Genomic DNA, 21,061 nt, shown 5'->3' with positions numbered 1-21,061 from the left:
GTAGAGACTCTAGACTCCCACTGTCATCGTGAGACAGCCAATTGCAAGAAGCTCTATCTTATCCGTTGCACTTGACCAAAAAATTTATAATAATGCGTTTAATTCCTGCACACAAGTGCTTTCGTAGAATACTTTTACAAGAAGCATCAGGGTTATTTTTGTATTACAATTATTTAGTATTTAACATGGTAAATACGGATCCTATTATTTCTGATTGAATGCGTTTTCTTTTCAATCTGAAGATAAAAGAGAAATTATTCTCAAATTTAAGTCAACTCAAGTTGAAGAGATCATTAATGTCTAGTACACGTTATAAATGGTTGTAAAATAGTGGTTCATCGTTCACTAAATATCAATTATTGCAAGATGTTTAAATAATTTGATTAAGTTGTGGTATATAGATTAGAACCACATATTCAACAGATTTGGGAATTCTGAACAAAAAAGCAGATAATACTTCAGGCATAAGTTGTCCTTTTTCTAAAAATATCCTGACAAATATTTTATATTTTACCAAATAAAATTTAAAAAATTCCCAAAATTTCCAAAACACGATCACAGTCATTTTTGAATTTGTTAACGTAGTTATGGATATCGAGAACATTTGATTTCTGAACTAAAGTAATTTTTGTGTTATAGTTTAATACTTCATCATAACAGTTGAGGGGTTATTATTTTCAAAAATCCCCTAATTTTAAAATATTTTTGCAGTAGGTTAAGCTAGTAAGTATGTTAACTATTTGTTGTTGACCATCCCTCCCAATGTAAAACTATTAATAAATTAAAAATATTATTTATGTGTGTTATGGTTTTAAATCAAGTAATTAGCTATAGTGAATCAAATTTTTGTGAATAGTAATCTTCTCATCAATAACTCACCTGAGTTAGGTAAAATCTCTAACACAGTAAGTTGATCGTGATAGAAATATGAGAAATTGTAAAGCAATATTTGAATGGATACATTTTATGGAGAGCCAGCATTGAAGTTTTGGCGTTGTATTGTCGAGTCTGGTAGGCGAAATGCGATCGCTTCACGTAATACGTTCCACTAAGGCTTTTGTGGTAAAATATCAATTTCGTAAAATATATTTACCTACGACCGTTTTTTAAAGTAGAGATTTCAGTTCAGTTCTTAGAATTGAAAAGTTTCACTTAACAGCTGTTTACTTTCATAACAGCATAGTTTTATTTCATAACAGCATAGTTTTTCTCATAACAGCATAGTTTTTCTCATAACAACACGGGTAACGGACCAATGAGGTTCAAGAATTGAGAGAAAAGAAGTACAATTGTAATACTTCGAACGTCAACTAATCAGCTGATCAGCTGATCAGTTGACAATTTTAATTGTTGATCTTACTTGTTCCTGTTGATACTCGCGTATTCTTAACCTAAGTTGGTGGAAGTTAAAGGAAGGTAGATTTAACTGTTTTAAAAATGTCAGTTAGTGAAAGTGAAGTTAACGAGATGGAAATGAGAGCACAAGCTGCCTATAATATTCTATAATATTCGATGCTGAGATCTAACTGTAAATTAACTCTTTCACTGGGCCTATAATCATTCAGTTGTAAAAAAAAAAGATTGTACCTGTACAGTATTTATGGTAAGAATGCTGCTAGCAGAACCAATTCCCTGAAAAAGGCAACTTATTATTTGACGAAGTTTTAAGCCCCGTTCACACGGGGCGAGTTTACAAGCTACACGCCGGCTTTTTTACACGCAGCTAGTAAAATAGCTCAGTGTGAACGACGTACTCGCTCAAAAGCTGCTTGTAAAAAAGCTCTGGAAAAAGTTGACGCTGCCGCTACTTTACACGCCAACTCGCCAGCTTTTGAGCGAGTAGGCGTGTAAAGTAGCCCAGTGTGAACACAGTTGCTTGTGCTTGTGCGCGTGTTACTCAAAGATGGTGGAGGATTTGGTTCAAGCCAGCTACTGAGCGAGTGGAACGACTACAAGCGCACTCGCCGACTCGCCGGCGTCTTTCTACACGTCGGCGAGTTGGCTAGTGGACAAGCTCCGTGTGAACGAATACAAGCACACTCGCTAAATCGCCGGCTTCTTACACGCCGGCGAGTAGCGTGTAAACTCGCCCCGTGTGAACGAGGCTTTACAAACACGTAATGACATGAAATCAGCTGATTATACAATAAGTCGTTGCATCGCTTTCAGTGGCAATGACAATACACTAAAACATAACCTCTCTAAAAAGTTATCAGTAGTGATTGTTAGTAACTAAAATCCAGATTGTTAGTAATTAAAAAACTGTCGTAGGTAAAGTAGTGTACGCAACTCGCGTTAATAGTCTTTACTTCACCCGTAGAAGTGTATAAGGCACTCGCCAAGGCTCAAAGACTAACTTAACGCAATCGTTGCGTAAACTACTATTTTGCATAACTTAACTATTCTACTACTCTTGACATTTACAATACAATTCTTCAATATCACTATTTAGGAAAATTCAAGTTGTGTTTCTTAAAATGTATATATTTTACATGCATACGCTTATTTATTATGTTTATTAATTTAATATTGTTATTGCTATTTTTATCTATAGGAATATATTGAACTACTCTAATGGCCCTATTAAAGTACAAAAGACCAATAAATTGACATTTTACATTTAAACATAAAACTGACAAGGGTTATTTTGTAAAGTGTCCCTGTAATTAGTTCTATCACAAGCTTTTTTGTCACCCGTTTTACTGATTTATTGTTAATAAACAATTACTGTGCTTAATCAGTACATCATCAAAATACTTTATTACGTATTCTAATGGTTTTACCTATAGTTTTAATTTATCTATGATATTTGGACTAGATTACTACATAGGATGTTTCGGTCATTAAATTAAATCAAACTTTACAGTTACGATGGTTTTTTTTTTACTCCAGCTAGATAGGGTTTTTAATGCATGTTGGATTATGCCGACCATTTCCTAATGATGGTCGTTGTTTTCAAGTAAAAAAAAATAAATAAATACAGAAATTTCTATAAAGTTTTAAGGAATGAATTCAGCAGAGATTGTATAAGGAAATTAAAACTTCACATTCAGGGGTAGAAGTTTCTAATATGAAATAGTAAACTCTAGACAGAAAGCATTGCTATCTGTTGGAAGGTGTACGACACTGGTATGTAATAACAGTAGGTCTCACCTGTTGGTAAAATTACTAGCATTCCTACGTATAAAGTAAAATTGTGTTTCTTGTGTTGTGGTTATAATCGTCAACCAAACTTGACCATTCCCTTGCCCTTTTGGAGTCTTATTCCACTCATACTGTGTTTACTACCAGTTTACTTAGTTGTGTATTGTAATTGTTTTTATTTCAATGTATTTACTTGATGGGATGTCTAGCTGAGATTAACAGTGCGTTATTTTTGTTTGATTATGCCGACCATTCGAATGATGGTCGTTGTTTTCAAGTTTTAAACAAAATAAATACTAAAATTTCTATAAACGTGGATTATTTTTCACAAGTCTATTATTTAGAATTGTTTTCATGTGTTCTAGCAAGGCTGCACAATTAAATGTGGGTTTTTAAATCATATAATAAAATACATAAATCCAACCTACATCGATTCCGTATTACAATCTTACGGTGCTGAGTTTGTCATTTTATTAGGTTTCAATAAATAAACGCAATAACATAAAATGTATATAAATCCCTTCATTAACTCGACAATTAATACTACTGTCTAGGGCTAGGCAAGTTTACACAATGTTGTAACCACCACACACACATAAAGCTACGCAATAATGATTGAGTATCTAGTGAAAGTATGACAAAGATAAGAATTAATTTTTTTTACAAGTAATGTAATATACACCATACATTCAGATACGCTATTAATGCCATACGCATTATTTAGGAAGGAGTAAAACTCAATTTAATGTAAATTGCCAAATTAAAAAATTACATACGCAGTTACGCCTGAATTTAAAACTACACTTTCATCATATAGCCGAAAAGAGTTGAGGTTAACATAAGTTTAGTATCTCAATGAATTCTAAAGCACTGTTTGATGCATGCAGCTCTCAGAGAGTTTCTAGGCAGCTTGTTACTCCTTGACCTCCCAATTACTCTCAGTACTTTGATGTTTTGGCCAATCCGACTCAAAGGTGTACTGAAATATTGCTAAATGTGAATCTGTTATGGCTATGTGCAATCTTATAATTATTTTCACTTTATGCTCCACTTATTTCTACAAAACTGGGTAGCTTGGGTAGTGCTCACCTTAGAATCAAAAGGTTGTTGGATCAATCCTGAGAGGAGTCAGTAGCTTAACGAAGCTGAACCCAGCTTTTATTAATCATTGGACTTTCTGGCTAATAGCACAGCTGATTTTAGTCGATAACAAAGCTAGACGGATCATCTCACTCCATTCCCCGCTCATTTTCCACTCATATTTGGGTTAAAATACGCACCTAGGCGGTGTTTCCATCCACTTTGATAATACGTTTTGTAATAGTTTGAGAGCTATGAATTACCTCACTAAGCATTACTAACGTATTACAATGATTTTAATACTTTGTAGAATGGTTGGTATAGGATCGTATTAGGAATATCGTACTTTTTTATACATATTGTTTAAGCATGTTATGGTCAAACGTACATAAGAGACTGTGGATAACCTGATAAAGGGTTAAACAAATATTTTTTATGATTTGTCGTATTAAATTCTTTTCAATTGTAAAGTTAAAGTAGACTAATGAATCTGTTTGTTACAATCGCTGATTACATTTGCCTAACAATGAACCTAAAAACAAACTTTTCCCGGGTGAGGATATAAGTATATTTTTTTGGGCAGGTTTGAGAGCTGTAATTTACCTAAGTGAAAACAAATTTGGCCTATTTTCGTCAATTGTTGGTCTTTCAATTCCAGCTTAAGATTGAGCAGTTTGAGTAATAGTGGTTTTACGTTTAAAAAAACACTATCGTGGTTTTGTATTGTAGTTTTTCAACCTAAGAGACGGGCACTTTTTTCAAACGACACCAATCAATTACAAACTTAGATGGGACCAATACGTTATAAACACACATATAAGGCCACATTTACGGGTGTAGGGATACATATAATACCTGAACCTTAAAACAAATCAAAAAATTATTTGTGGCTATGGGCAGCCATGTCTATTACCTACAACACTAGGGAAACTCTGGAAATCTTTATTTATTCACAAAAGTTTAGTTTCAAAGTTTAGCACTAAATGACTACCAATGATTATGTTTACACGCATCCAAAGTTTGTTGTATTCAATGTTTCCATGCTTTCTTCATTCTCTAACTGTATAAACGGAGTTATCTAATATTCCTTATTAACTAATTGGGAAAGTATTAAACTAGTTTCATCATTAAAACTAATGAATATAATGCGGAAATTAATGAGTGAACATTTCAATTGTATCAAAATAAGACCTCCAAGACCTTACAAGTACAAATAAATATTATTGTTTAGCCAGAGAGAGATATTTGATTTAAAATTAGATTTCTCAAGAACGCAATAACAAAACTAGTTCAATTACAGATAAGCAGTTTTGCTGAAGGAGGTAAAGTAGTCTTGAAGCAACAATTAAGGAAAACAATTGTTTATTAAGCTGCTAGTTAATCTTCTTATTGACTTTTGTTATTCTTATTTTATGTCTTTTAGGGCTAAAATCGTATTTTTTATAATTTCCCAAGATTTTTCACTTAGATACGAATACTCTGCACAAAAGAATGTCTTCCATTTCCATTAGATATAAGAAACTTACATTTTTAAAATTGTTTTCTACTTACACACTGTCACTATTATTTTTCAGTAATTTCCCTAAGTAGCACAATTCCCACAAAAGGATTCAAAGGATATAACCTTAAGTTAAACGATTTCTTTTCCAAGCAGAATGATTTTGCAAGCTTAAGTATGTTTTGTAGTGAAATGAATCAATTTGTTGATGGGTTGCTATTACCTGCTACTTGAATCGACCATGTTTTCAATGTTTGAAGAATTCTAAAATTCTTTTCTTTTCTTTTACTTCAAGGTTTACTTTTTATAACCTTTGTTACTTAGTAAGAGTGTTGTGATTGTTATAATTTGTCGAAGCAATTATGAAAGCTTGGTTAAGTGTTTAAACTGATTATAGAGAAAGATAAATTTTATAGAATTGTACCTGTTGGAAACATATTCTGTACAATTAGCATAGTTGTATATCCTAGTGTAAAGCAGTTATGTCTTTAAATTTCTTTAGTGAGTCGGTGGCTCAGTCGGTAGCTCAGTCGGTAGCTCAGTCGGTAGCGTCACGGACTTCGGGCCAAAGGCAGCGATGTCGTGGGTTCAGATCCTGGTCACTGCCGATAACATTTTATCAGTACAGTTCACCTTTGTACTGTATCGGCTCACTCCTTGCCTTGCTGTTAACGATCCACGCACGGGGGCTTAGTCTATGTGGACGGGAAAATGCAAGGTTAAAAGAGGCTGCCAATTTCTTAAAAAAAAATGACCAAAATCTCTATTCCTAGTATTTTTTACCACGCTGGACTTTCCACGGAAGGATTTTTTCATCACTCCGTAACGAAAGTAACTACTTTCGATAACAGCTGTCATCAATGAAAGTAGTCATTTCCCAAGCTCTAATTTAGGGCGAGGGAAAATCGATCAGCTGATTTTCCCTCGCTCTAAATTTACTTTCCCTCGCTCTCAATTAGTTTTCTTTTTCTATTTATTCACTACGCGCGCTAGTGTTTTGTTATGGTTTAATTTAATGATTTGAATCAGCTGTATGTATTGTTCGAAGTTGTTTTATTCTTTTATTTTGATATTTAAACCAAATGTATTGAGAAATATACGTAAGTTTCCTTTTAGAAAATTTTATTTTATTTTATTTTGATGTTCAATCAAATTAATTGAGAAATAAAATAGTTGTAATATTAATGAGGTCTGCTATTCTGTGTTAGTGTATTTTTGCGTCGTGATGAAAAGTATCGTTCATAACTCGTACCGAAAGTTATTATCCGGCACTTGCTCCATTATTCCCGTCCTCGGCTTCGCCTCGTACGTGAAAATAGCTCTCACATACTCGGCTTCGCCTCGCACGTGAAATTGATGTTTCCTGTGTTCGGCTTCGCCACACACAAAAAACTTGAGCGCGCGACGGAAAATGCCACTTTCGGTCCTAGTAATGAAATATACTATTTCCTAAGAACAGCTGTTTGCCACATGCTTAGTAAAATTAATTACGTATCTACTAATGTGCTGTATTGAATTTTACGCCTCTCTACACTGTTTAAACAAACTTCCCACGCAAGGATGCAGTCCAGAAAACAGCTGTTTAACGCCAGCTTAATCAAAAGGGGTTTCATAACGTACTACTATTCTGTAATGAGTTTTTGCCAGACACCAACCAGCTGATTATATTAGGCAACGAGTGGTTATAAACAAAAGCATGACCTCCCAGATTATGGGTAGTGATTGTTAGTCATTTAGTCGGCGGGAATATATAAGGATTCGTACAGATTTTTTTATTGTTAAGTTAATTTAAAGTAGTATGGCGGAAAATATCGTATACTACTCTGGCAATGAGTGGTTATAAACAAAAACATAACCTCTCTTAGAGGTTATGAGTAGTGGTTTTTAGTCTTTTAGTCGGTGGGAATAAGGATTTGTACAGATCTTTGATTGTTAATTTCTTAGAGTAGTATGGCGTAAAATATCGTGCGATACTCGTACAAAATGTGTTTACCTGACTCGTATGGTAATCCTGCACTCGACTTCGTCTCGCACAGGAACGACCACACTCGACCGGTAAACACATATTTTTTAGGACTAGTAACATAATATACTATTTCATTTTTTTTTTTTTGTTAGGGTGACAATGGGAAAATTATATTGTTCGTCACTCATCAACCTACTTAGGACTAGTGAGGTAATATACAGTTACTCGTATTTAATATATTTGGGGCTTTTTGTAGAAAACTATTGGCCATATTCTATAATGTTATGTATCAGGTAAAATGTGAGTTGATGATGTAAATATTACACGTTTTTTCTTAATTCATGATAATTAATGGTGTAAAGCTGTATATGATTGTAATACTGAACGCTTCAATTTTACGTTTTACTAACGTAGTCTAGTTATTTTTAAGAAAAAGCTTCTTGAACATTTATTTTCTATAATCCAACAGCCAGGGGAAATTTCTAATCATTAAATAATAAGATTTTAGTTGTGTCATCATTTACATTATTACATGATAGGCTTACATGCATTTCACTTGTCAGGCTTCGATAAAAAAAAAACAAATACAGCCGTTGTATTCTGTGACTAATAATTAGGACCAGAGATAAGTATTTTGGTAAAGGAGTTCAAAAAGAGTAATTCAAAAGGTTTGAAATACAGACAAAAAGTAAAGGCCAACCAAAAAATTGTTTCAATCACATTCTACAGAATGTGGTGCGAGTTTCCAGACGATATAGTCCACGGAATAGCCACGTAATGTTGTAAGTGAAAGCAAAAATTGCTTCGGCAACTTTCCAAAAGATTGGTTGTGAGATATACCACAGAGAAGTGAGATTATTGTTATATTATAAAATAAAATGTACATTCAGTATAAACACACAAATTGCAATTATCTGGTAAGACAACAAATACATTCGGTTCTAAATATTTTGCTTGCAGATAATCTAATTACTAATGATTACCAGGTAATTATAACTCACAATTCATTGTCCCACTTCTGGATTTATATTAATAGAATCGTAGAGAAGGATGAACCTGGTGATGTGGCTCTTGCCACGAAACATGTAGTTACACATGATGAATAAGGATATTTATTGTAAGGCAACAAAATATTTTATTATCAATTATTTAAGACGGGGACGCCACTATGTATTTTAACCCAAACATGAGTGAAGGATGAGTGTAGGATGAGTGGCGCGATCTTGTAGTCTTGTTAGTGACTAAGGCCGACATTTTCCTTAGACACAGCTGTTAATTAATATCCCAAACAGCTAATGGCAACTAAGGGACCTACGGAATCCGAACCACATTCTTTCCTTGGTACTTAACGAATTGGTTTAATCATCAGGATAGTACTGCGGATAGTCGAGTACTCACTCGTGCGGACGTTAATCCACACCAAGGGAGCATCGCATCCACAGTGCATGCCTATAAATATGCCTATGAATTATATCAATTAATTGTAACTGATTAAAGATGTTGGCCGCCTCTTTTAACCTCGAATTTGTCCGGCCACACAGGCCTCAGATATGTACGAGGAACGTATTACGCAAAGCCAAACGGTGTAACGGTCGGACGAGCCGTTACAGTACAAGGGTATTGTATACTGTATTGACAAAATGCAGTGGTACCAGTATCCAATCTCACGATAACTCTGTCACTGATCCAAGTCCGTTGTGGTACCAAATAAGCCACCGACTCACTTTACCATCAGTTAATTGGGTTAGGAAAAATATATATACTGTAGCTCCTTGTTAAACGACTCGTTTGACACACACACCTTCTTACGCCTTTGCGGGTAAAATAACAGAAACTCGTTGCAATAACAAATATTCATCTTGAGCAAAATGGAATGTTTTTCAAACCCTAAAAGTAATTTTCGTTAGAAAACAGTTGATAAAGAGTGTTATGTATATTTAAAAATACAGTTGTTAGGATTACTTTTATTTTTCTGTTCCAATTTACTATTTTTAACATTAACAAATTCCTGAAGAGCTTATAAACTCAGATATATCATTAAACAGACATTGAAAAAATCAGAAGATTTACTAGAATGTATGTAGGCCTAGATGTTTGGTTAAGTAATAAGTTTTCAAAGTGTCAATAAAACATAGAATAGGAATGTTATTTATTTATCTAAAGGTCAATGTTTTCCAATTTGTCTTCATGCATTTCGGCATGCGTTTGGGGGAAATGCTTATCACATTATTTTTATTTTATAACCCATAGTGTTTTCTAAATAACCCATTTATTTCGTTTGTAAAGTAACTAATTAATTACTTGTATTAATTAATTAATTAACTGTGTCATATATTAATTACAAATCGTCAAAAGGAATCTATCTCTAAAGAAGATAGCTCAAGTAGAAATTGCCAGAAAGTAATATTTGAAACTTCAATTATTCAGCATGAAGTGGGTTTCTTTTATCACGATGCTTAAATCTCTTAGTTTTAAATTTAATGTGAACGACGAAAGTGACGACCTGTTAATAAAACCTAAAAATATCTGTCAAATGGTTCTTTTGGTTAATTAAAGAAATAGTTATTTGTGTAACAAGTGGTGAAAGTGGCACTTTGCTGCAAACGAGAGCAATGTTTACGCACGAGCCGCAGGCGAGTGTGGAATGATCTCGAGTGCAGCAAAGGCCTTTTTCACTCGTGTTACACATTATATTTTTCCTACAGTCACTATAAATCATATAAATAATTAGTCTTTCAAACACTATACAACACGTTTTTAGGTTCAGCTGGCAACACAAATGGTGCCCTAGAGAAAGTAGTACCCGCGGTTCGTATCACTCCGCTATTTTTCCTCGACAAGAAATGTGCTCCGCGTTTTGAGAATATAGTTCCGTATGTTTTTGTAATTTGAAGTGGTTTCCGCGCCAAAAAAAATACTTTAAAGGTATTTTCTTGTTTATTAAGATCGTAGGAATGTTTTAAAAAAGTTTTAAAGGAAAGTCCAGAAAGTTCAGAAATACCGAAACTATAAACACGAAATGACAGGTTAAATCGTAGTTATAATAGTCAATCAGCTGCTCATAGTATTATTATCTTTAAGTGTTGCCAACTTATTTCCAAGCGTACACGGATTACGTGCATAATAGAACCACGCTGTTTTGTGTTGTTTCGTTGGAATCCTGATGTGCGGCAAAGTATAAACCGTACGACAAAGTATAAACCGTACGGCAAAGTATAAATATGCAGGAATTAGCAGCTTTCTGTACTATAAACAGTACAATGAAGCCAACTTTGTCGGGTGACTGTAGGAAAAAAAATGTACACTCCTTATAATGTTTTTTTTTTTTTTTTTTTTGTTAGCTGTTCATTAGTTTTTTGTTGTTACTGTTTTTGAGTTAGGTTTGTTGAGTTTAACAGCTGTCACTTTCAAAGACGCTTACAATAAAGGTAAATTTGTACCTCACGTTTGTCATAGGCATACAGGGTTGACTATTTAGTGTTTTTCGTTGATAAATAGGTAATGTCTTAAGTACTTTAAAACGCTTATTCATCAATTGAATACATTTGTTTCAAATAGTGAACTAACAATGAATTCAAAGTAATCGATTATGATTCCACTCCTTAATTTGTAGTTATGAAAGATTGATACACGGTATCTGACAGTCACTACAATCGTTCTACTTCTACAATCTTTACAGCATCGGTTTTAGCCAATCTTACAAAATCATTTAGAACATAGAATGTGTTCTAAATTTCAACGTGTTCCATGTTTACCTGTAAAATTATTTAGACGGAAGATTTGAATGTATTTTAGATAATACACAGGAAATAATTTATTTGAATTTACCTTACTCAACGACCATTGTTTTTAGAATCATGATGTATGGAGGTTGAAAACTCAGATGACAATTTAGTTGCCATGTTTGGTGCGAATCGAGAGCCATAACAATCAAGCGATTGGATGTTCACAGCGACCAAACCATGTTAGAGATCTTAACGGCTTAACTACATGATCCATTCTGATACAAACCGCTATGCGTTTATCATTGGATATTTTCACGAAAAAGATTACAATGCTAGTCTTAACGCTTTGTTCAAAAACTATAATCTTTCTAACAAAAAAAAATTAATTAAAAAATTAATCACAGTTACATCGCAAGTATAAAATGTAGTACGAATTACGTTTAACGGAATTAATAATGTACTTTGAAAAGCAACCGTTGTGTAAATGATTAAAACCTAGCAATCTAAAGCGTATCACTGTGACAGAGGAGACTTATTGCATCCTGGAACTGATCTGTGACATAACTGGCGTTTAACGCCAAAGAGGATTTTAATCTTGAAAAAGTTAACAGAACTCATATCCTATAAAATAAATTGTTTGTGTAGTACTATTATGGCATAGATTTTTGTGTCCTAATTTTAAGCATTACATTTACTTATTGTTCATTAATTCCTTACTTAATATTACTTTATTTCTACGACTTGGGTTCTCTTCTGTAGCTTCTAAAATTACCATGACAACAAAACTCTTTGGTACTTTCCTGTTAAAGGGAACATTCATTATTATTGATGATTTTTTTTCTCGATGTATCGATATTAACAAATTGAAACATATCAGCTGACAACTACGAAAAATATTGTTCAGTATCAACAAACATTAATGAAATGAAACTGTTCTAAAAAAAAATAACCTAACATAACTAACCAAACTTGCTGTAACATTTAAAAATTCCGTGCTTATAACTTGCCTTTTATATTCAAACCCAAACAAAATTTTTTAAACGGTTACAGCAAGTTTGGTTGGTTATGTTAGGTTAGCTTAGAACAGTTTCATTTCCTAATCCATATAGCAGACTATTTTAGCCTAAACAAGATCAGTTAGTTGTTGTCAATTTGTAATGGATCGGGAAACAAAAACATCGATATATCGAGGGAAAAACATCGATAATAATGAATGTTCCCTTTAACAGGAAAGTACGGTACCAACTCTTTTGTAAGAAATTTAGACAGAAATGTAACCTTGGCAATGATGTATATAACACTTAAATTTAAATTAATTCCTTTTTTATCGTAAAACTATGTAGGCCTACCTGTTTATGTTTTCTACTAGTCCAATATATTTTTCTCAATATGTCTAGAGTCTTATAAAATAAACCTTTTCCTCATTAAATGTGTTTGACATTAATATGTTGTTTGATACATTAATGTTTTCTATCAGCGGTATAGAAGAGATTGGGTGTAGAACCTACATCAATAATAACTGCATCAGCTGTGGCTTCCCTAGGGTACCATTGACAGATCCTGACATCGTAGCATTTTCTCAGGTTCACGTTACACGTTGTGTGCTTACGGAGTTCTTCATTTGAATCAACTGAAAATTTGTGACACTGACATACCTGTACATTTATTTTAAATAGCCAGGCAGACCACTTTTATATATTTTAGTGTTAATTGTAACCTGGTTGAAGTTGGTAAAACACTTGTTCCACACTTACAATCAACTGACGATTTGTAGTTTTAATCGCCTAACTGTCTTAAAGCATAATCTTTTAAAGGTAAAATGGTATTACGTTATTCGCTTTGCCTCAGAAACAAGCCTCGAAGTATAATACAGTTGCACAATTTACACATGCGTCCCCTCGTAGCTTATATTCCTGGAGCTTACAAGAAAGTTTTACAATTTACAGTAGATACAGAATAAGGTACCAAATATAATTAGTAAATTATAGTTGTGGTATTTTACTCAATAATAACATGTAACATGTGACTATAAGAAGCTAGTTACACCTAACTAGCCTCTTTGACATTTCACTGAAAGAATTCCTGAAAAACAATATTGTTATATACATTATTCAAATTTGAAGTTTTGATTATTTAAGGAGTTTTCTTTTGAGAGTTTTAAATGTTTACTCAAGTTAATGCACTACGATTAAACCAACTTACACAACACAAACAACTACAACAAAAAATAATAAATTTTTTGTATATAGTTTTAGCAAAAAAATATTGAATATCAGCCCCGTTAGATTTGTGTTGCAGTTCAGGTAAAATATGTTTGTTCTTACAAAATTATGTAATCAATTAGTTCCCGAGTTGTATCACAGAATTTAAATAGTAATTACGGATGTGTTAAAACGATACCGCAACTACTGTCGTAACAAGAATTTTAACGTGTTCATAGGGCAGTGAACTATGTTGAATCATAATCAAACAAAATTAAACTTTTGACTACGGGTGTAGTTCGATGGTTTACAAAACCTCTGGCTAGTAGTTAAAAGGAACTTACATTAGGAGAGAGCTTTCGTCACTAAGTGATGTGTCAACTTGGTGTGAGTGGGTTGTTGAACGCCAAAGTTTATTGTCCAAGACAAATCACAAAAAGTATTGGAAAGTCACAAGTACGTTATTAAACTATATGTTGGAGAAGAACCTTTTTAAATATTTTACTCATTAGTCCTAGAAAAGCTTTTGAACGGACACTTTTTTTAACTTATTATGTTTAATTTAACAACGTTTTCTGAACTTTTTATTTGTGTAACCATTAGTCCTGTCAAAAAAGTTCCTTTTAGAGTGAACAACTTTTTTTTTATAATACTCAACACAACGTTTTCCTTAATTGCTATTCACTTTGATTGCGTGCAAATTCAAATTGAGTGGATATCCGTGCAAGTAAATATAACAATTAATTTTAGTTTATCCTGTTTGCATTCTTCAGAGATTAGTTTTAGGGTTTTAGGCCGAATACTACTTTTATGGTTTGTTAGGTAGTTAATGAATTCAAAACAATTATTTATAATATTTCTTTATCATTTTTTTTTTCATTCTTTATTATTTTTTTAATTTTGTAGGTATTTAATATTTTTATAAACCTATACCATATTGAATTTTCCAAATAAGATCTATTCCTTTGTCGGAAAAGAACTATTATGTTTGGCACACAAGAATGATTCAGAAAAAAGTCTAGTAAAGCCAAATAAGATATAAAACCACTCAAAACAAAGAACTAAGTTTAATAAACCTGTCAAATCTTATTTACAATTACGAACGAAAAACATGATATTTGTTTCGCCTCTGAGTCACAGTTTTCTCTCAGTCATTCTCGCTGAGTCATCCCTTACACCTCGTCCTGCAAACATCTTATTGGAAAATCATTACAGCCCCAGATATTGCTACACTTTGCTACATGTGTGCCTCAGCAGTTTTATTATTTTTATGGTAACCTGTCACTAAACTGTTTAGATTGAAATACTTTAGTGTTATAACCCTTCACACTTTTAGAGTATGGAGCATGATTTTGTCTATCTGAGAGCCAATGTTGTTATATGGTCTGTTTTTATCAGATAAACTCTCTACTTACTCTAGTAATGTTGTATGAAGGTTCATTCGTCAACAAAGCAGAAGTCTCACTTTACCGTGATAATCATTTACAACGAGCTTCTTTAATCCAAAACAGTGTTACAACGTGTCTTTAGCATTTTGATGGTAGAAAAAGTAGGTCAGTTTAATGATAGAAGACTAGCTTTATTATTTAACTAACTGTTGCTTTACTGCACTGATAAGTTCTGTATTTTTTGAAGATAGTGTTGTATATAGAGTACAAATACTCAACATAAATTGTGATACTACACTAGCACTTAAATAGCATTATGTTGGACCTGGCTAAGGAAACAACCAGTATTTGTCAATAAAAAAGCACAAAGCATCCAATCCCAAAATCATCCAGATGTTAACTACGTTTTTTTAAACTAAGAGTAATCTTTCATAATGGTAAAATAATATTTACAGATCATACAGATTGTATTTACGAATGCCACAATAAATCTTGAGATAAGTTTATTAAAGTCTTTGGGTAAAACTGTTTATCATTTTATTTGAAACAATAAAACACCAAAGATTTGATACAATTCAGGTAAAAAATAGTAATATAAAAGATATCTTACTTCATATCACGAGGAACTTTATTAATTTTTACCTATTTTCGTCTAACACCTTTCTATGGTCCCTTTTAAACTTCCATCGTCAATGAATCACTTAAACAATACAAACAGGCATTTATTATACAAATCAAACCTTAAAAAATCACTAGTAAAAACTTTAAATTAATATTTACACTTATCAGGTATTCTGGTACCAGGTATATCGTCGAATGTTACGTTAGTTAAAATGATACCGCCACCGCAACAAACCTGCAGCCTAAGCAAATTTCCATTTACCAGTATTCGATTTTAAATTAAATATATTTTTAAAATTAGGTTAAAAAAGTAGTTAAGTTTTCTGCGAAAGAGAGGGTAATAAAGTGTGTTTTTTGTAACATATGAATAGCTTAGTACAAAATAAATAAATTTGCCAAGTTTGATCAAAATATATCCATATACGATCAACGTCATGGTGCGTGAACGCGTTTGGTCGTGCTTGTGGTGACTGTACATTCTTTTTTTGTAACTTTTTTTGTCAACGTGTGTCTTGTGTTCAATAATAAATGTTATTACGAATCTTAGAAGAAGTTAAACCTGAAGATGTGTTAGTTGCAACGTATCACGTGTATTTTGACCAGACAAACGATAAGGATATTGTAAGGTAATTACTTTGAAACAATATGTTTTTTTTTCATTGACACATTGGCTGGTGCATGTAGTTGGGACGTCTACATAAGTAACCTAAATTCAATAGTACCTATAACAGTTTGCGGTGGTTATTTAAGACCTATTAACGTTCGGTTTGTCTTTTACCATCACCCGCTTCCACGCGCACATCATCCTCTCCTCTTCTACCTGATCGTCGTCCTCTGAGGTCCACCTCTATGTCCTCCAGAGTCTGACCCTCGGTCTCTGGTAGGTCCAGGTACAGGTAGACCATCCCAAGCAGTGCCACGGTCCCGTAGAGGATGCATGTCCCAGAGACGTTTAGCCAGGACACTACGTTGAAGTAGGTCTTGGTTCCCGCGAAAAATACGACGTAGGCGTAAGCCGCGCCTAAACCACTGCCTAAACTTCTGGCTCTGCAAAGAAATGTATACAATTTAAATTAAAGTCACATTGAAAACTATCTTGTATGGTATTCCAACCACGGTCAAGTAATGCAAAAGTTTAATAGGAAAAATTTCATTAAAACAAAAGAAATTCGTCAAACAAGTATATTGCAGAGAACAATAACGGTTATACTAAATCTTACTTTAAGGAAACTATTCAATCAACTATATTCTTCGAAAACTACTATTTTGAAAAGAAGCACCAACACCATCTCAAACATATATTAAATTATATAATAGTTGCCTGCTCCATCTTACCGTAAGGGAAATAATTCTATCAGGTACATCCATGGAATGGTAGCCACAATGGTTCCGAAGAAGTAAGTCAAAGAAAACAGAACTACAGGAATCCAAGGTAGGTTGATTCCTGCTAAGAGATAACCTCCTATACCATAGATGCAGACAATGTTGGCCCCCAGGCAAAGAAATGTGAGATATCTTTTGCCCAAGTGTTTTACCGAGACACCTAGAGTTACCGCACCCAGCAAGGAGACAGCTCCGCAGATAGCCTGCAAAAAGGGTTGAAAATTTGGTTATGCACATTTTTGTTTGGAACTCTCAGTTGTTTCTTGATTATAAATTTACAAATTAAATTGTAATATATCTTACAATGCGTTGTAGAAAATAAGTAATGGGAAAGTTCATTATAAACAGCATGTATGAAAAATACCTCTCTTTGTTCGTAATTTAAATTAAATGTGTTCAATATAGCATATCTTTTAGTATTTAGCATAACTATTACTACTAACATAGCTTGACTATTTTTTTTACTCGTTTAGTAGTACTATTTTGTATATTCTCTGTAGGCACATGTTTCAAAGCATTGGTAAAGCTATAAGTATATCATATTTACTGTACCACAATAATGTGAGACTGGACTGGTAGATTAAGACCTTCAAGAATTTGTATGAAGAATGGCCTCATGGCAAACAAGCTGGCAAATGGTACAACAGAGAAAAATACGAGAATGATGCGAAAAGCTGTGCGAACTTCTGGCTCCATGATAACTTTCCAACGATTGTTGCACCTCTTCTGTCGGGTTGTATTCGGTTCTTCTGGACCTACTGAATAGAAATATGTTAGATGAAAATTAAATTTCGGGTCAACTTGCCATCATTTGAACAATTAATATACGACATAAACCTGATTAAGATTAGAAATTAGTACTGCTTGTTGCAATATGTGATTTATTTCATATTTTAAAATTGATCTTATCATGTCGTCATAATGTTTAAAAGTGTCAGCCTTTTTTGTAAGATGGTTATAAGGTAACCAGGTATGACCTCCAGAACCTAAGCCATTCTTACTTCTCTACACTAGTACCTTAACTATGTTAAACCATAGTTTGCATTACTTACTTGATCAACAAATTATTTTTAGCAATAATCTCCTTTTGTATAACTTTAGTCGCTACAATTTAGTTCTAAGGGTTGAGCTTGGAGCAAACATCATTATAATGTTTTTCATGTTCTACTTAAGTTCAGTTTCACTCACACGTAAGTGACCAAGGTTTAAACCAGATCTACACCGGAATGTATAGTAAATTCTTTAATTTAGATTACACATTAGGTGAATATAATAATCCATCTGAACAAATGAATGCACAGAACCATTAAAATATATTGTTAGATCATTCAAAACCAACAAATCCAATCCACACATCATACCTTCATCAGATGCTACAAGCCTGTACTCTGGGCTGTTTACAGAGTGTCCCCGGAAGTCCCCTACGTAACGTACAAGGGTGTCTAGCTCTTCCTTCACTGCTTCCGTAGACACCCATCCTCTCAGCCATTGGTAAGCTTTCTCTGCTTCTGCAATCTTGCCTCTAGTCACCAGCCATGCAGGGGATTCTGGCAGCTAAATGTGAAGGATGGTGTAACATAGTTTACCTATGACAGTTTTTTAAAGTAGCCGTTTCAGTTCAGTTCTTAGAATTGAAAAGTTATACTGTACATAAAAACATTATTTACTTTCATAACAGGTTAGTTTTACGTGTATAGTCAATGGGTTTACTCATAACAACACGGGTAACGGACCAATGAGGTTCAAGGATTTATAGAGAAGAAGAAAAATCGTAATGATTCAAACCTCAACTAATCAGCTGTTCAGGCCAATTTAATTGTTGAGTGGTGAAATTAGTGTTTTGTACAATGTTTCGTTGCTACACTGTCAGTGGCAATGAAAAGTTATAAACGAAAACATAACCTCTCTTAGAACTTATGAGTAGTGATTTTTACTACTGCTATCCAAACACTGTCGTAGGTAAAGTGTATGCAACTCGCGTAGTTAGTGTTAACGACACGAGTAGAAAATTTAAGGAACGAGCCTTTTGCGTAAACTACTATTAAATAACTTCAACTATTAAGAAACGTCTTCAGTACCATGTTCTTCAAACGGTTTTAACGCTATAAATATACTATACCATCGCCATAGCAAAGAATGCCACCAGAGGACCGATCATGTTCCACAAGACCATGGTGCGCCACGGTAACGAGGCCCCGAGGAACGTCTCCACCATGAGGCCGGCGTTGTAGAAAATCCCCATGAGAGAGCTGAAGACCCCTCGAAGTCTAGGCTGGGTTACTTCCCCGATGTAGGAGAGGATGGGGGCCTCCAGGAAGCCGATGGAGAGGCCCATGAGAGCGATAGAGACGTACAGATGCGTAGGGGACGATGCGAAGTAGAGGATAGCCCAAGCAGTCAGTTGGGGTAGATTGATCATCATGACAGACCTCTTCCTTCCCAGTGAGTCCTGCAGAATACCGGATACTAGACTACCAAAGGGCTGCATGATGTAGTACAGACTGCCTGTTGATTAAAAATTATAAATTATAAAATATGATAAATTATAGAACAGGCTCATCTAATAGGTAATGTGAGACTTGGTCAAGATAGGCGTATGTTGGAATAAACCTACTGGAGATAAATTTTATTTCTAGACGTATATCAACTGAACGCGGAGCTTAGCTCTTGATCTCATGCCTTTTTCGGATCTGATAATTCTCACATTGCTAAATAACACTGATTTATGGATAGTTAATAAATTCGTTTTACATAATCCAGTTTGCAAAAATCCCCATCACAATCACGAATTTATATTCCAAAACTCTACAACGGGTATTATGAGAATTAATTGGTTTCTGTATCTCCTTTTACATTACATTTTGTAATCATACATTACATTGCTACCATGAACATACTTCCATCGATTGTATAATTACATTTATATATTATTCCAAAATTCATGGTTCTGGCCTTTGGACTATATTGGTAAGACAACAATAGTTCAACGGTTAAGATTGCTCAGTGGCTTATTGTGACTATATGACAGAGGTACGTAAATCCTATTATTCTCTACAAATTATTTCTAAGCGTTCACATTACAATTGTTTATTTACAAAATTCAGTTTTATATTTTTGTTACAAAACCTTTATCTACTCACCAAACCACGAAGCCTGACTCTCCGAGAGACCCAAGGACGAGTCTTTTTTTGTGAGATCACCTATGATGATGGTCGGCATTGTGTGGATTAGGCCGATGTTGACACAGTAAGTGCTGAACCCCAGAGCGGCCAAAGTCTGCAAAATTAATTTAATCCAAAATATTATTAGACCAAGGACACGATAAATTCACTAACCTTATTCTATATGATGATCTACCTGAGCAAGAGTTGATCGTAGGCTGGTTGTGTCATATCCCTGCTCACCACTCATCTTACTATGTTCAATATGTTATTTAATAATAACGCTCTAATATTTATATAAACCTGTAACTTCGCACGCCTTATCCCAAATAAAGATAATTGCTAAAGCTGTTAGAAGAGATTTTGCACAAGAGTATCACACAACTAAAACATAGTAGCTAGTGAGGCTAAAACGCCGCTTTATACACAAGTACATATCACAAAGTGCAGAGATACAATAGGTCTAAGTAAGACAATTCATGCAACTGCATTCGATTCGCTAATTTATTTGTATAAAGGAAGCTACATCAACATGCTCGCGCATTTATAGTGAGTAATCTTATGTTCTGGCATGATAAAACATATGTAAATGTGATGAAAATAACAACTATTACTGTACTTTATATGAATAAAGGTACTTAAAAGTGAATAATAATTTTGAAGTTAAAATAATAGAATGCCACTAACACCCAAACAAAGGACAACTTCTTATATATGTTTTGTCCCTCCATACATTTTCTAAGTTTCCTTAAAAAACTAAAGCAATTTAAATTAAGTAATTAAGTGTGAAATTAATAAATCGCAGTAAACTTTTTCAATTCTAGCCTAATGTTTTTATTTGGATATATTTACAATGACCGTTTAAATAACTCTTTAAGTAATTAACAGTTTTTT

The 21,061-nt window shown here is 33.7% G+C and overlaps 1 protein-coding gene across 1 annotated transcript; it reads right to left on the bottom strand.

Annotated features, from left to right (window-relative positions):
* Positions 1-16,331: 16,331 nt before the first annotated feature.
* Positions 16,332-20,417, bottom strand: LOC128989008 (facilitated trehalose transporter Tret1-like). The gene is made up of 7 exons (XM_054410861.1): positions 20,364-20,417; positions 20,147-20,282; positions 19,126-19,511; positions 18,368-18,560; positions 17,559-17,764; positions 16,959-17,209; positions 16,332-16,670 (listed from the first exon to the last, which is right to left on the bottom strand). The coding sequence occupies exons 1-7, from the start codon at positions 20,415-20,417 to the stop codon at positions 16,379-16,381; spliced, it is 1,518 nt and encodes a 505-aa protein (XP_054266836.1). The 3' UTR covers positions 16,332-16,378.
* Positions 20,418-21,061: the final 644 nt, after the last annotated feature.

The sequence above is a fragment of the Macrosteles quadrilineatus genome, unplaced genomic scaffold (genome assembly GCF_028750875.1).
Source record: "Macrosteles quadrilineatus isolate MER2022 unplaced genomic scaffold, UCM_ALF_1.0 Scaffold_3__2_contigs__length_128488019, whole genome shotgun sequence".
Classification (NCBI taxonomy): domain Eukaryota; kingdom Metazoa; phylum Arthropoda; class Insecta; order Hemiptera; family Cicadellidae; genus Macrosteles; species Macrosteles quadrilineatus.
This window is presented reverse-complemented; position numbering and strand designations above follow the sequence as displayed.

Coding starts and splice junctions, on each gene's coding strand:
- LOC128989008 (XM_054410861.1), bottom strand. CDS start 20,417: ATGAGTGGTGAGCAGGGATATGACACAACCAGCCTACGATCAACTCTT. Junction 17,765..18,367: donor GCTTGTAGCATCTGATGAAG/GTATGATGTGTG, acceptor ATTTCTATTCAG/TAGGTCCAGAAGAACCGAAT. Junction 17,210..17,558: donor TCCAGTCTCACATTATTGTG/GTACAGTAAATA, acceptor CCCTTTTTGCAG/GCTATCTGCGGAGCTGTCTC.